The sequence below is a fragment of the Trachurus japonicus genome, chromosome 10, assembly GCF_045865225.1.
Source record: "Trachurus japonicus isolate A0001 chromosome 10, Traja_1.0".
Taxonomy (NCBI): domain Eukaryota; kingdom Metazoa; phylum Chordata; class Actinopteri; order Carangiformes; family Carangidae; genus Trachurus; species Trachurus japonicus.
The window spans coordinates 23538874-23553272 of NC_140916.1; the positions used below are offsets into that span (position 1 = coordinate 23538874).

The 14399-nt window shown below is 41.0% G+C and overlaps 2 protein-coding genes across 2 annotated transcripts; both read right to left on the reverse strand.

The window, feature by feature from the left end:
• Positions 1–1924: 1924 nt before the first annotated feature.
• Positions 1925–5838, reverse strand: LOC146980069 (platelet-derived growth factor receptor-like protein). Its single transcript, XM_085790173.1, has 7 exons — positions 5567–5838; positions 5180–5340; positions 4941–5083; positions 4674–4825; positions 4228–4521; positions 3344–3483; positions 1925–2377 (listed from the first exon to the last, which is right to left on the reverse strand). The coding sequence occupies exons 1-7, from the start codon at positions 5646–5648 to the stop codon at positions 2171–2173; spliced, it is 1179 nt and encodes a 392-aa protein (XP_085646299.1). The 5' UTR covers positions 5649–5838; the 3' UTR covers positions 1925–2170.
• A 665-nt stretch (positions 5839–6503) lies between these two features.
• On the reverse strand, positions 6504–12129 carry LOC146980070 (cationic amino acid transporter 2). The gene is made up of 11 exons (XM_085790174.1): positions 11660–12129; positions 10871–11026; positions 10618–10783; positions 10367–10503; positions 9425–9647; positions 8531–8667; positions 8333–8435; positions 8110–8243; positions 7803–7969; positions 7600–7708; positions 6504–7512 (listed from the first exon to the last, which is right to left on the reverse strand). Exons 1-11 carry the CDS (start codon positions 12027–12029, stop codon positions 7373–7375), a joined length of 1842 nt encoding a protein of 613 aa, XP_085646300.1. The 5' UTR covers positions 12030–12129; the 3' UTR covers positions 6504–7372.
• Positions 12130–14399: the final 2270 nt, after the last annotated feature.

Below are 14399 nucleotides of genomic sequence, written 5' to 3' on the forward strand. Positions count from 1 at the left end.
GAGAGGAAGCATGAGGGGCAGTGGAGCATGTGCATGTGCCTCCACCCCCCCTCACCCCCTCCCCCGGTGACTGGACCGACACGGTTACATTTGGGAAGCGGGGCAGCTCCATCTAGCGGCGGGGTACGTAGGTGCAACATGTAAACAAAACAATTCACGAGGAGCATGTGTGTCTGGTCTGCAGACCCGGAGGCTGCAGGTTCAGGCCCGCACTCCTGGGACCGCAGCAGCTCCAGGCTCCTTCGGATCAAATGAAACAGACTGCGACCGAGATCATGGATATGCACGTTGTTGGACTAGCCTACCATTGGTTCTTGCCCACTCTGTGTTGTAAGTGTTGTTGTGCCACAGTGTCTCAGTCGGTCTGATCCCTGCGATTCAGAGCAGGGGTTCACACCACAGCCCACTCTGTGGTTATCCTATGATGTAAAGTTGTGTAGTGTTATGTAAAGTAGCCTGTTAGCAACTATAAACGTGTTGTCAAGTTAAAATAAAATTGCCAGATTAATAGTCACTTTGGACCTTACCCGGTCTGAGCTCCGTCTCCTTCAAATCATCACTGCAACAGTTTTGTCAAACTCTGTGGTGAGTGGCATTTGTATTCACCTAATAAAACTTTAAAATTGTAACCTGTTTGACAAAGTGGTAGCCTGAAAACTCCTGATTTAGTTGCAGTTTTACAGTCGTCCAGTAGGTGGCACTGTTTGGGGGGGGGGGGCTAAGGGGCCTAGACCGCTCTGGCCCAGAGCTTTGCGGTGAAGAGAAGCACCCGCCCATGGATGTATTATATTAACGCACCCGCCTCATATTTACCACCAGGGCTGAACAACCAACAGGCGACTGCCCCATGGCCCCAGACGGTTCCCTGGGCAGAGTGTTATAGCCTTAATAAAGTGGCTGGTGTTTTCTTTCAGTAGCCTATTTGTTCTTGTAAATCAGAGCTACACTTTATGTTATGAAAGGTGCAATAAGTGTTAGCTGGTTGAAACACAGGGATGATTGTTTCATGGTTTACCCACTCCCAAACAGAGAAATCAACTTTTGTTATTATATTGCAGGACAATGTCTGAGACTGAGTTGATGATATGTCTGTCAAACCACTGTGTCCATACAGCTAACAGTGGCTGACAGGGATGGAGTAGGTTGTAAAAAAAAAAAAACCTTTGACGTGTTATGAGCTCTCTGTGTAAAATGAAGAACACTTTCTTGATTTTAATGATTATACAAATGTCTTGGCAGTGGGAAATGGCCAGACAGAGGTGTCCCTGCTAATGGATCTGTTGAGGTCATGTAGAACTAGTTGGCCCACAAGGTTCATTTTACTATGTGGGAGAAAATCACTGCAGAGGGCGTGAACCTAAGAGGGCACCGTCCAATGATATTCAGCTTCTTCTGAGTTGGCTGACTAATTGTCTCCATGTAAACATATGACATGTTATGATAACTTGATGATATTAATCATTAAATGTGATTTTTTTTGACCACAGGGTCAAGAATATTTTTACTCTGTCTTTGGGGGTGTTGTTGTCGGCATGAGACACCCTTTCACAGGACAGAGTGAAAAATTTCTTGATCCCGTGGTAAAAAAAACACATTTAAGATGTCCTGTCAACAGTTGTTCTTTCTTTCTTTCTTTCTTTCTTTCTGGCACAGCAAAATGTTACATAATTGTAGTCAAATAAAAAAATGAAATGATACATTATTTGAAACTAAATTATAGTGATTACAATTTGGTCTCCAATAAATAGAACTCACAATAAATTACTGTAAAAAAAGAAGAAAAAAGAAAAGAAAAAAGTGCTGTAAACCATCAACCATTTACTTTATAATCGTCATCATTATGACAGTTTGTTTTTACTTTATTTTTATTCTTTAGCTGTCATTTTTGCCCAATAAGAAATAACTATGTGAAGACAGGACACAATGTATATATATAATATTTAATACAAGATTGATGCACAACATACATTAATCTAAACAACAAAATCTCTGTTATGATTGTAATGGCACAGTGTTTTTTATATATATAATTTCAGAGGAAAACATTTTGTTGCGTTGACTGCAGGTTTTCAAAGGTGATATAATGTATTTTAAAATGTGGCCAAGGAAAATCCTGCACCTTCAGCACACTCCCCTTCACCCTCTATTCCCATGTTGAATCTGTGGTGGCTCATGGTTTCCTAGGTTTTGCTTTGGGAACCACTTTTACCGTGGTGGACACTGATTTGGCTCCTTGCAGATTCTGGGCAGTGCAGGTGTATGTGCCCTGGTCCACATCCCTCACCTCATCCACCAGGAGGACAGACTGAGACTGCTGTCTGGCTGCTCCTCCAGCCACTGGACTCACGCTCTCCTGTGTGTACAGAGGCCTTCCAATCTGCAAGCAGGATACAGCAGGTTCTCCATTCAGAAACACTCACTTACTACAGCGTGAGTAGAAAGGTTACCTGTGCACATCAGTTAGTCATGATATAGGCACACAAGATCTACAGTCCAATGTCTCTTAACTAATAATGAACTAGCTAAAAGCACAACATAAGCTGTAATGACAGGATGTACAGTGCATGTATTCAACCTGCACTTTACCGTCTCACAACCAACCTGAAATATATTAATATATGTCTTATTACTGCTCTGAAGCATTAATGATTGATCCATTTATATCAACATTATCAAAATGATTAATTAAACCCATGCGCCACTCCTCCTTTGCACAATCTGCCTTTTCATGGACAGCCATCAAAGAATGGAACTAGCTGGCTGAAACCCTGAAAAGCAGAAGAAACTATTTAAATTTCTCTCATTATTTAAAGCAATGGCTACTGGAGAACCAAAGTTGCCAGAACGTTTAAAAGCAGGGCACTTGTTACTCAGTTAGTCTCTTAAAAAATGTATCTTAGTACTTCTTAATGCACTCAATCCATGGAATTATCTTAAAATCTTATGGAATATGAATTGTTGAAATTTAAAATGTTTTATGTTGTATCTAAGACTTAAGACTTAGCTTTTCTTTCCATTGATTATATAGGATATGTGTTGCACTTGACCTGGTCTTTTTAGATGTGGAAACTGTTGTTTTTGTATTGTCTATATGTGCTGTCTACTGTCTATTTGTGTATCACTCTTGTATAGTGTATATAGTATATTGTTTGTGGTCTGCGTTTCCTGTGTGTTTGTTATATGTTACATGTTGGGACTGCAGATGGAAATGAGCTGTGAGCTAAATCTGGCGCAACCATCTCTTCATTTTCTGTAAATGATTAATGTCATTGCACAATGTCCCCTAAATAAACTAATAATAATAGTAAAGTACACTGTTAATCATTGTGCATTAGGGTCTGACCTGTTGTCCTGGATATTCCCAGGCGAATTCCACAACTACATCCTGTTCTCCCGCCACGGTGCAGCTGACGCGCAGGTTCTCTCCGACAGCCACAGAGGAAGATGAGGCCTGGACCACCGGGGTAGGAGGAGCCATGGGGTCTGACAGCAAATGTGGAGTATCAGTGAGTTAAGTCACATCAAACAACAGGTTATTGTTGTTCTACAATGCTCGACATTAATAATAATTGATGGGCACGGCAAATGTGAGAAATGATACTTGATGACAGCGACATAATACAATTTACTTCCAATGCTATACTTAACAAGGAGTTTTGGGCTTGATTATTCTGTTGGTCCTTTTTCTGCTGAAATTTTGCAATTAAAACAAATTGAAATGCTGACACATGTGGCCATTAAAAAAACCAACAACTCATAAATAAGCTAAATTAGCATTCACAATGAAGTTTCAGTGTAAGCACTGAATGAGGTGGAACTAAGACTGACATTAAAGGGTCAAAGATGAGGTGATATAATGCCCTGACAGTGCCAGTTTTTTGTAATGTGTAACCTAAAAGTTTTTGGAGTAAAAAAAAAAGTTGTTATCCATGTCAGCCCTGTGATGAACTGATGATCTATCCATTGTGTACCAATGTCAGCTGGATCGGCAGCTTCTGTGACCATAAGCAGCATAGCTATCGGATGTCTGGTTGTTCTAAGGGTGAATCTGCTACCAGGAAGGGTTTGAAGTGCCGGTCAATGCAGGAGTGTGTGTGTGTGTGTGTGTGTGTGTGTGTGTGTGTGTGTGTGTGTGTGTGTGTGTGTGTGTGTGTGGCGCTACACACCCTCCGAAGCAGATAAAGGCGACAAATAAAAGCGGTGGAACAGTGGAAAGAGATGACTCACAGTTGACATAGATGAGCATGTACTTGGTGGAGCTCTGCCTCAGGTTGCCCAGACTGGCCACACAGTACAGCGCTCCAGCGTGATAAGGTCGGGGTCGGTGGATGGTGAAGCCCTTCATGACATTAAAGGAGATCTCCGTCCCATCCACGGCCACCTCCACCGGTGGATACTCACGGTGCAGAGTTATTTTGGCATTGGGCGAAGTCACCTGGCAGGGGAGGAGTGTCGGCCAGTTGGTTCTCAACTGTATCACCTCGTAGTAGTCAGATGATGGAACAAATAGTTCTTGTGGGTCTGTTTGGTACAGCGAGAAGATATGGCAGATTGATGATAAGATATCATGTGGATATTATTAGGCTTCCTATCAAGCTTGTGGGGAAATAAAACAGAGGCCTCCAGTTCGTAAAAGTGCACGTGTAAGCATCAATAAAGTGTATTCATTGTACCGGGAAAGAAGACGAAGACCTTGACAGCTTTGTCATATTCCTTTCTGCAGTCTGTGTCTTCGCAGTACATTGGGTAACAGGTGTACTCCCCTGTGTCTGCGCCAGTCGTGTTGACTAATATCAGAGCACCATATCGCTCATTTTGGACAGTGCTGCAGAGCCAGAGCAGGAAGACATACACTTCTCCAACAGATTTTTACCATTCTTTCACTTGATTTATAATATGTACATCATGCAAAAATAAATGTTATCCACCAGGGATCTTACCTGAGCCTCCCATCATCCTCCTCCTCCAGGTATGGGGGGACACTCCACTGCACAGGTTTGCCCCTGCACCTCAGCTCCAGAGTATCTCCTGCCCGCACGCTGATAGATTCTCCCACCTTCTTAAATTTCCCTTTGTTCAGCACCTTCAAATATAAAACCATGCAGTCATACGTTAAAGCCACACTTCTTTTTCTGTGTTAGACAAATCTTCCTTTATCATGTCAATGGTTTTGTTGTACCTGTGTGAGTAAGGTCTGCGTCTGAGCTGCAGGTGTAGCTTTGACCTTGGTCGTTGCAGCTCTGGGCCCTTTAGTTGTTGATTTTCCAGGTTTAGGTTTGCTCGGTTTGGGCTTCCTCTCTGGAGCAGGCCTCTGTTCTTGTGCATCTTTTTGACAATAAGCTACACAATGTACAAGCACATGTTGCATCAGATGTTCACAGAACTTCAAACATAAGAAGTAAAAAAAAAGAAGAGGGTAAGATTGCTGTGTTTAGCATCTTCTTTCTTTCTTTATCAGATGCTAATGTGTGGAGTGAATTATCATGCATTAAGTCAACAGAAACCTCCCTCACTGGTACTTCACATGTTCACAGAGCTGCTCAGCTACTGAAATAAAGTCACTTACCTGACTCGAAGATTAAGGCAGAAATAAGGAGAGTGCTCAGCACCAGTTTCCCCTTCCACCCAAACAACCTCACCAAAGGCATGATTGATCTGTGAATTATCAGAGTGATGTGTGGACTGTTAGTTCGCGCAGTTCAACAAGGAGAGAGAGAGAATGCACTGGAGAAACCAGAAGGAGGGAAGGAAAGAGAAGAGAGAGAAAGAAGAAGAGGAGGAGGAGGGTCGAGCTCGCAAAGTGAGCGGTCAGCTGTTTACCAGAATCACACAAAATTCCTCCTCCTGAGAGTGGCATTAGTACCTCAAATTCCTCCTGACTGGCTCAATGGAGGCTTTCAAGCCTGTCCGGACCAATGAGGGTCCAGAGGCAGAGGCCCCTCCATGTGGAATCACGCAGCCTGTTTGCTTAGCTGCTGAGCTGCTAGACTGGAAGTGTGCTAGCAGCATGAGTCTCCTCCACCAAAACACACCACACAGCCCAGGCGGGGGCAGCACGAGGGTTATTAAAAGCATTTGGTGGCCAATAAATCAAGTGAACCATGCACACTAATTGTCTTTCTGCATGCAGGTAAAACCAAACACAGGTTTCTTCAGCTGTGGTGTACATCGATTACCAACACAAAAAACTATACAACACATATTGTGTTGGGACACCGAGATGTTTGTTTCATGCATCAAATGCTACACAGGTGTCTTCTGTGTAAACTGTAAAGCGCTCATACGTGATTTTTCTAAATATGAAAAGAAATAAAAGTTTTACATGTGTGTAGCCAATGAGAACAACGTCATCTTTCCTTTAGAGTGACTGGCTATGCCACAGTTTTGAACATGACACAGGTAAGCTGCTGTGAAAGGCCCTTTTGTTCCCAGTGAACTCTGGGCAGTGAGCCTTCTCTGGCTTTTTATCCAAGATTACGAGCGGAAGTGGACTTTTTTTTCCATAGAAAATGGATTCTCGGTTGTAGCTGTCTTGAATACAGGATTATTTCTTTTTAATTGAAGAATACATTTACAACATATCATTAGAAAACATATAACAGTTTCACAATTATTATGCAAATCTTTAAAAAAAAAAAAATGAGTACACAAATATGAGATTTCACAAAAAGTTTTCTATATCTACATTGTACATGTTCTTCAGGCTAACAAAAAATAAAGACAATTTTCAATATATCATCATTAAAATTGTATAAAATTGAAATACATTTTCATATTTCACAATTAATATAAAAAGTGTAAAATTGTTTATTAGATGTCATAAAATTGTTATTATATACAGTAAATAGTTTGTACCCCCTCCTTTTTTTTTCTTTTAAAACACAGATGTAGGGACCTCTTGGACCTCTAGAGGTCCCAAGACATGGCTCTGACATGACATCGTGATCATCAATGATAATATGGAAATGTACAGAAAGTGAAGTTAAAATATTTTGGAAGCATGCTCACAGGTTTGTAATGTTTCCTACACACGTCTTTACAAAACACAGCCCCTCCCTGTTTTTTTTTTAATGTCTTGAACATCTGGAACAAAATATATCCGGTAGTAATTCAATGATGGCAAAGAAAATATTTTTTATAAATTACAAACTCCATCAGCATAACATAAATGTCGGCGTGAAACAGACTGGCCCATTTGCCCATTTGTCCATTTGTCTTCACTGTGCACCCGTCACTCTGACACTCACACTGAGACTGAACACCTCAGAAACAGATCAACACGGCCCGGTGCATGTAAAACAGTAGTTACGCACTTGGAGCAGTTACTCAGTGTAACATCTGAATCAGTGTCTCTCTCAAGCTCAAAACGAGCTCAGAACTTCTCTTCATTCATGACGTCGGTTTTTGATTCATCTACTTTGCTGCTGATGGTTTCAACACTCATCTGGTTGGCCCTGCCATGGTTCCTCTGATTACTGAACCAGATCCCATAGGCAAAGTAGATGAGTAAGCCTGCAGACAGAAGCGGGGGATCATTACAGTTCAGTAACTAACTCAATAAAATCTCCCTAAACCTTTCAAGAAGAATTATATTCTTACCTATTAACATCCAGATACCATATCTCAACCAAGTGTCTGCGCCTAACTGCACCATCAGGTAGACATTGATGAGTGTGCTCAATAAAGGAAGAGCAGGGAGGAAAGGCACCTATGAAATAAGAAATAAAAGGAGACATGAAACATTTTTCTGATTCATGGTCATTGGAAATTAAGCCAAATATTGACCCGTTTGAAATCCTCACCATAAAAGAGGCCTTGGTGGGGTTTTGTGGATGCCTCCAGATGAGGAATAGGAGGATCAACAGGATGCAGGCTAAGATGATGACAAGCACCAGACTCCATGCCTCCATACGGGACAGAGCATCTATGGCTTGAGTCAAGGTGATGCACAGTCCAGCCACACATGCAACTGCAAAAAAAAAAAAAAAAAGATGAATGAGAGATGTGTGGCCGAGAAAAGTAAAAGCTTTCATCATGGACATTTCAAGAATATGTTTTAGGGTGCTTAAAAGACAGGTGCTAGAAGTGCAACCATAATGTCTGACGTACCAGAGAGTACAGTCATGGTTGTGACTGTTCGAGAAGTGGATGAGGTGGGTGATGACGGAGGCCTCAGGAAGCTAAATTTGGAGGTTGATTCTATGATCTTCAGATCTGTTTCTTGTGACTGATCTGGCTGGTACCTTGATTGAAAGGACAAAGAATATGTAACATATGTTTTGCTCAACATTTAGACTGCTGAAGAATAAAGAGAATAAGGAAATAAATCTACCTCAGTATTAGAATGCATATGGCCACAAGTGTGTAAGCAAACAGAGTGCCGATGGACATCATTTCCACCAAGGCCTCCAGGTCAAACAACAGAGCCATGATGGCTAAAGGAGAAGAAATAAAGAAAACAGAGTAAAATCACATTAATAAACCCCAGCACATCCACCCAGGGCCTCATGAGCAGCTGGAACATCTGTACCTGCCACGATTCCAGATGAAATTGTAGCTATTGCAGGGCTGCCTTTGGTGGTGACTTTGGCCAGGGGTCTGAAAAGCAAGCCGTCTCTTGCCATGGCGAACAACACCCTGGGCATTGGGAACATGGAACCCAGCAGACTAGAGAGACAAAAACAAAACAACTAATGAATGTCTCATACAGTGTATCATCTTGTTTCATCTTGTTTGGCAAACAAGCAAAACCCTTGGGGCAGACAATAAATGATCTATCTATCTATCTATCTATCTATCTATCTATCTATCTATCTATCTATCTATCTATCTATCTATCTATCTATCTATCTATCTATCTATCTATCTATCTATCTATCTATCTATCTAAAACTTCCAGCAGTTACACTGATAGTCATTATCAGTCTGAGAAAGCTGTACCACATCAGATTTAGTTTTGCAGGGACACATCTTTATATGTCTCTCAACTTAATGATGAACAGCAATTATATTTCACTGAACTCACTAAAATGTTCTTTTATTCCATCAGACTCAGCTATTTGCAGGAAACAAAGCTAATCTTCATCTCCTTAAACTGTGCTGAGTTAGCAGTCAAGTCAACAGGTGACTTTGCAACCCTGTAGGAGCTTTGAATCCTTTCCAAGTTTGTGTGAAATGGATTTTCTGAGTTTCCATTGTTTGCTGAGCACACTTACAGCAGATCTAAAAAAAAAAAAAATGGAGCCAGATGGAGCCACTGAAGCTGTGTGACAGCTCTTTTTACTCTGGTAACTTTTTTTTTTCCAGTTGCAAATTCGTTTAGACTCCCCCACCTTTCCTGATTCTGCTTATTTAATGTTTCTGATACAACGTGCAATGTATTTGGGACTGTGAGTCCCTGTTTGGCGATGTATCAATGTCATACCTGGTGGACAGGGCACAGAGTGATCCCACAGCCACAGCATATCTGGCAGGACCCCAGCCGACGTATTGAAAGGCCACTGGCAGAGGGCTTTTCTCACTGAGCAAGTAGTAGGGCATCATGAGGGTGAGAGCAGCAGACACAGCAAAGTAGGCCAGGAAACAGATGAGCAGCGACGCCACGATGCCCACAGGTACAGACTTCTGAGGGTTTTTCACCTCCTCACCTGTGGAGACAGGTACAGGCACAATGAAGTGTTTGATGTTGCAGATGTTTTGCTGCACAAATGTGTCTGAAGTTGTTCTGAAGCTCATATGAATTGATCATTATTATCATTATTGATGACACCATACAAGGAGAATAATATCACTAACTGGTGACAGAGTCATAATACAAAATCATTATCATTTATCATTTGGGAACAGGCAAAAGAAAGCCTTAGCACATGGTACTGAATCTCTGGAGCTTTCAACCACATCGCATGGGCTTCATCATGCAGATGTGGTTGTATATGATATGATATCTCTACGCCATTTACCATCACCTGTTATCCATTCTAAGGTCATGTGATAATAAATGATCCTCACCATGACATGACAACTCCACAACTCTGTCTTTGATAATGAAAGCCACGACATGTGGGTGAAATCTTCCACTAAGTGGACATTTGCTGACAATTGTTTATTTTGAAGTCAATATAGATTTCTACATTATAGAATATTCCTTAAGTGTTTCATTGTAATATTTTCTACAATTACCTGTTGATATATATATATTTATTATATTATAAGTATTTTAAATACTTATAGTTCAGTCAAAAACTGATATGTAGCTACACTGCAAATATTTAGATTTAATTAAAGAACCAACGCAATATTTTTGTTAAACTCTACTAACTATACAGAAGCACCTTGACAATAATAAAAAGACAAGTTTTACTCTCACCTGTTGTAGCGATGCAGTCGAATCCAACAAAAGCGTAGAAGCATGTTGCAGCTCCAGCCAGGGTTCCAGTGAAGCCATAAGGGAAGAATCCACCCTGTCCAAACTGACTGGTTATATTGGCGGTAGAGGTCAGGTTCCTGCACAGAGGGAAACAGTGTTACCTTGTGATTATTTACAGTGAGATAACCTGGAGGTCAAGGATCCTGCACGCTCCCAAACACAAACAGTGTTATATTGCTTTCTGGCATTACATGGAATCTGCTGTGGCATTTAGCAAAGTCTCTTCACTGATGCTCCAGTTAGAGATGTCTCCTTTGATGAACCCGGAGATGGTCACAAACAGCAGCACCAGGATGTTGATTGCTGTGAAGATCTTGTTGATTGTCGTGGATTCCTTCACTCCAAAGGACAGCAGACCTTCACATGGGGAAGAATGAATAAAAGTGAATACATTTTGTATGTGTTACTGTTGCCAACATGATGATGCCATGTGTCCTCAATTACCTGACAGAAGCAAGATGAGACCTGCAGCAAAGATATCTGGGTAAGGTGCCAGACCAGATACGCCAATGGCTGCATTTTCATTAAAGAATTTAGAGATGACGCCCCCTATGAGTTCATCAAATGTGCCACTCCATGCTATCGCCACACTGGATGTGCCTGAGGAAATGATTAGAGTAAGCTGCAATAAACCAATCAGTCTGAGTCACCACTTCACTGTAATAAACAGAAAATACTGGAGCTGCTATGTGCCTTTCACACTTTATGACTCAGTTATTTAAAATGAGTTTATGAGGTTATTATCATACAAGCAACGATTTAAATGAGTTGTGTAAAATGGAGAATTGGATTTTGAGTGAACCAAAGCACCAAGTGAATTTGCGAACTTGAGCTTTTACTGTTAAAATAGTCATTACGAATCTGCCTCAACAGCTGGTGAAAGGTCACAGTGTGTAACAGTCTCATGTTGATGGTTGATCATTTATGGGTTTCATTGTTCCCAGTGAACCAAACATGTTACATAAGTGGAAAATATATATACAGTATATATTTTTTAGAGGATGGATATCACAGATTTTAGTTCAATATTAAGATTAAGACGAAAAGTAGCCTAATGTAAAATTATATTCTCCTGTTCATATTTGGCACATAAAGGCAAAAGTAAAATTACATTTGATTCAACACAATTGTTATTTGGACAAGACTAGTAGTCATAAACTTTGACATTGAATAGTAGACTTTAGTATCTATTAATATTATTATTGACAAAGAACTCTTGTTAATTGGACTTGCCTATGACGTAGGAGAGTAACAGATTCCAGCCAGTGATAAAAGCCAGCAGCTCCCCAACAGTCACATAGCTGTAAAGGTATGCTGAGCCTGTTTTGGGAACCCGGGAGCCAAACTCTGCGTAGCACAGTCCGGCAAATATAGAGGCCAAGGCAGCGATGAAGAAAGAGATGATGATGCTGGGTCCTGCAGTTTCTCTGGCCACCTCTCCAGACAGGACGTAGACCCCGGCCCCCAGGGTACTGCCCACGCCGAGGGCCACCAAGTCCAGAGTGGTCAAGCATCGGTTAAACGTGGACTGCTCCCCCTCGGGCTCCAGGGGCTTCCTCCGAGCCAGAACCCCCAGAAAGGACTTAAATGAACCCCAGCCCATGATTCTAGAGGATTTAGATCAGAAGGGAAAGATGAGAGAAGTATGTAGGAAGAGACAGGTGGAGTGCAGTACGATGTTGTTGTTGAGAAAGAGGGAGTAAATGGAAGGAAGAGTGAGGGGGGTTGAGAGGAGCGGAGCAGGACGGGCGGATCAGTGAACATGTCAGTGAATAATTGTCAGGTCAGCCCCATGGTTGAACATTTCCTCTTCAAAAAACATGATATTCAAAAAGAAGTCAAACTCAAATATGCATCTATTACTGTATTTATGTTACATCCAGACAAAATTCAAACTGAGCTTTTTATTTGGAAAGAATCAAAAAAGATCCTTAAACCACAGAGTTTTGGATAAAGTTTTAGTAAAAGCTTAGCATGAGTTATATGATAATATTATTATTTTAATATTATAAAATGTCCTGCTTCACTAATATTACATAATACATAATAATAATAATACATTTGAATAAGGCATTCACTCACTTTATCTGTGCTCCCTGCTCCACAGGTGTCCTTAGAAGAGACAATTAATAGGATGTGTCATTCCCTTAAATCACATTATTCTTTTATACATGCCCTTCTTTATCACCCCCTGATAGGATAGTGCTGATGCCGGGATTTTTCATTACCGCCCACTACGCACAACACAACGCCCAGAGACTGCACTTTACTCAACCTTCAGTAACTTACACAATTACTTCCGTGAACATATCAGATGACTTCTGGAGATTTGTTGTTTAGGACTAGCTGTAATTATTTCTGTATTGAAAAAATAAATGTATTGTATGTGCTCTCACCTCACCAGAGCGGTAGCATCCCACCTCTTGGAGCTACTTGGGATCAATCAACTAAAACCGGAGGAAAAAGTCAAATTAAAAACACACAGAGAAATAAAAGTATAGGGCTTTACCTCTGATCACACACTGTGCTGGGATAAAACTGTTACAAAAAGGGTGAACTCATGTGAGTAACTCATGATTTTAATGTAAGTGAAAGCTACTGCTGGTTTGATAATCTTTGCATGATTATGCCTCCAAGTTAATCCGAGTCTTTAAGTTACACATTCTTCTATGACTTTGGGTCATGGTGCCCTGGGTTACATGGAACCAGTAAAAAAAAATGTCTGAATGTGGCAGTCATAGAAACTAAACATTTTTTAAACATATGCTACTGTATTTCCAGGGCCCAGGTTATTTGTTATAAAGTAACTGTGTAGAATTCTTTGTCATTAGAAAATATAAAAATAGTAATACAAAACTATACTGTGTGTTAAATTTACGTGCTGTAAACAAGACTATGAACTCATCAGTGCAGCTTTGTTGGAGTTTGCCCGCTTGCCCGCAAGAAGCCCTGTCCCCATCTCTACCTGAAGGTGGGAACGTGCCACACTAATGGCCCTGTGAGTTAATGAAACAGTGGAGGACAAAGCAGCTTTCATGGCTTATGCATGCAGCAGGCTGCACACTTACTCTTTGAGAGGTAGCTTTCGCCTTCTCATCTCCCATCAGGGGATTTCAGCTCACCTAATCCCTCCTGGCATCTACTTCAGCAGGCAGGAGGCGAGTGGGAAACGCAGCCTGTGTGGACAGTCAGAGTACCTTTGACCAAACTTGAAGCTCAGGCTTCCTATCTGCAGATCTTCCTGGCTGAGATATCATTTCCAGAAGTACAATGGGGTAAAGCTTATCTAAATAACAGCTACTATGCACGTGATGTGCACCTTTATGATAAGTGTTTTAATCCTGATCACAGTGACGCTCAGTTAATGTTCGTTAATGTGTTGTTTATGGCTGCATTGTGCATTTATAGCTGCACTATGCACATCAGATGCATCGTTAGAGATAAATGTTATTGTCCTACAATAAAATTCAGACATGAAAGCACATTTTGATTCAGTAAATGCACAAGTTTTTTTTTTTACCTTGTCTGCAGTCCCACGGGGAGTGACGGGCTGTGATTTGAAAACAGCGCAGTGGAGCAAAAACATCCGTGCTGTTGACTTGGATGAAGGAAACATGATTTTTACTGCGATATATACAACACTGGCCTGTGTGACCCTCCCACTCAATGGAATTACTCACAAAGTAGCCTCTCACTCCCGACCAGTTTGGATCATAATGTGCTCATTATTGCATGGAAGGCACAGGGTGAGAATTGTGAACAGCAAATCCTATTCAGAATGTCAAAAATGCTTTTGTGTTCACTCGATTTGTTATTTTTGTTTTGTTTTCACAAGTTTTGACTCTTAAATGTTTGAATCTGTTGGATAGATGGATTTTAGGGAATATAATCTGCATTTTGGGGGGAATATTTCAAGGAAACAGCTGCAGAAGAAGAAAGAATGCGTACATCTTACTTACTGTAGACATGCGAT

Bases quoted from the DNA above. Each gene is read 5' to 3' on its own strand.
- LOC146980070 (XM_085790174.1), bottom strand. From the start codon at position 12,029: ATGGGCTGGGGTTCATTTAAGTCCTTTCTGGGGGTTCTGGCTCGGAGG. The intron at 10,784-10,870 runs GTAATTGAGGAC...CCCCATGTGAAG, and splicing joins TCTCATCTTGCTTCTGTCAG to GTCTGCTGTCCTTTGGAGTG. The intron at 8,668-9,424 runs GTATGACATTGA...TTGTCTCTCTAG, and splicing joins CTCTGTGCCCTGTCCACCAG to TCTGCTGGGTTCCATGTTCC.
- LOC146980069 (XM_085790173.1), bottom strand. From the start codon at position 5,648: ATGCCTTTGGTGAGGTTGTTTGGGTGGAAGGGGAAACTGGTGCTGAGC. The intron at 5,341-5,566 runs GTAAGTGACTTT...TACATTGTGTAG, and splicing joins TGCCTTAATCTTCGAGTCAG to CTTATTGTCAAAAAGATGCA. The intron at 4,522-4,673 runs GTACAATGAATA...TGTACCAAACAG, and splicing joins GGTCTTCGTCTTCTTTCCCG to ACCCACAAGAACTATTTGTT.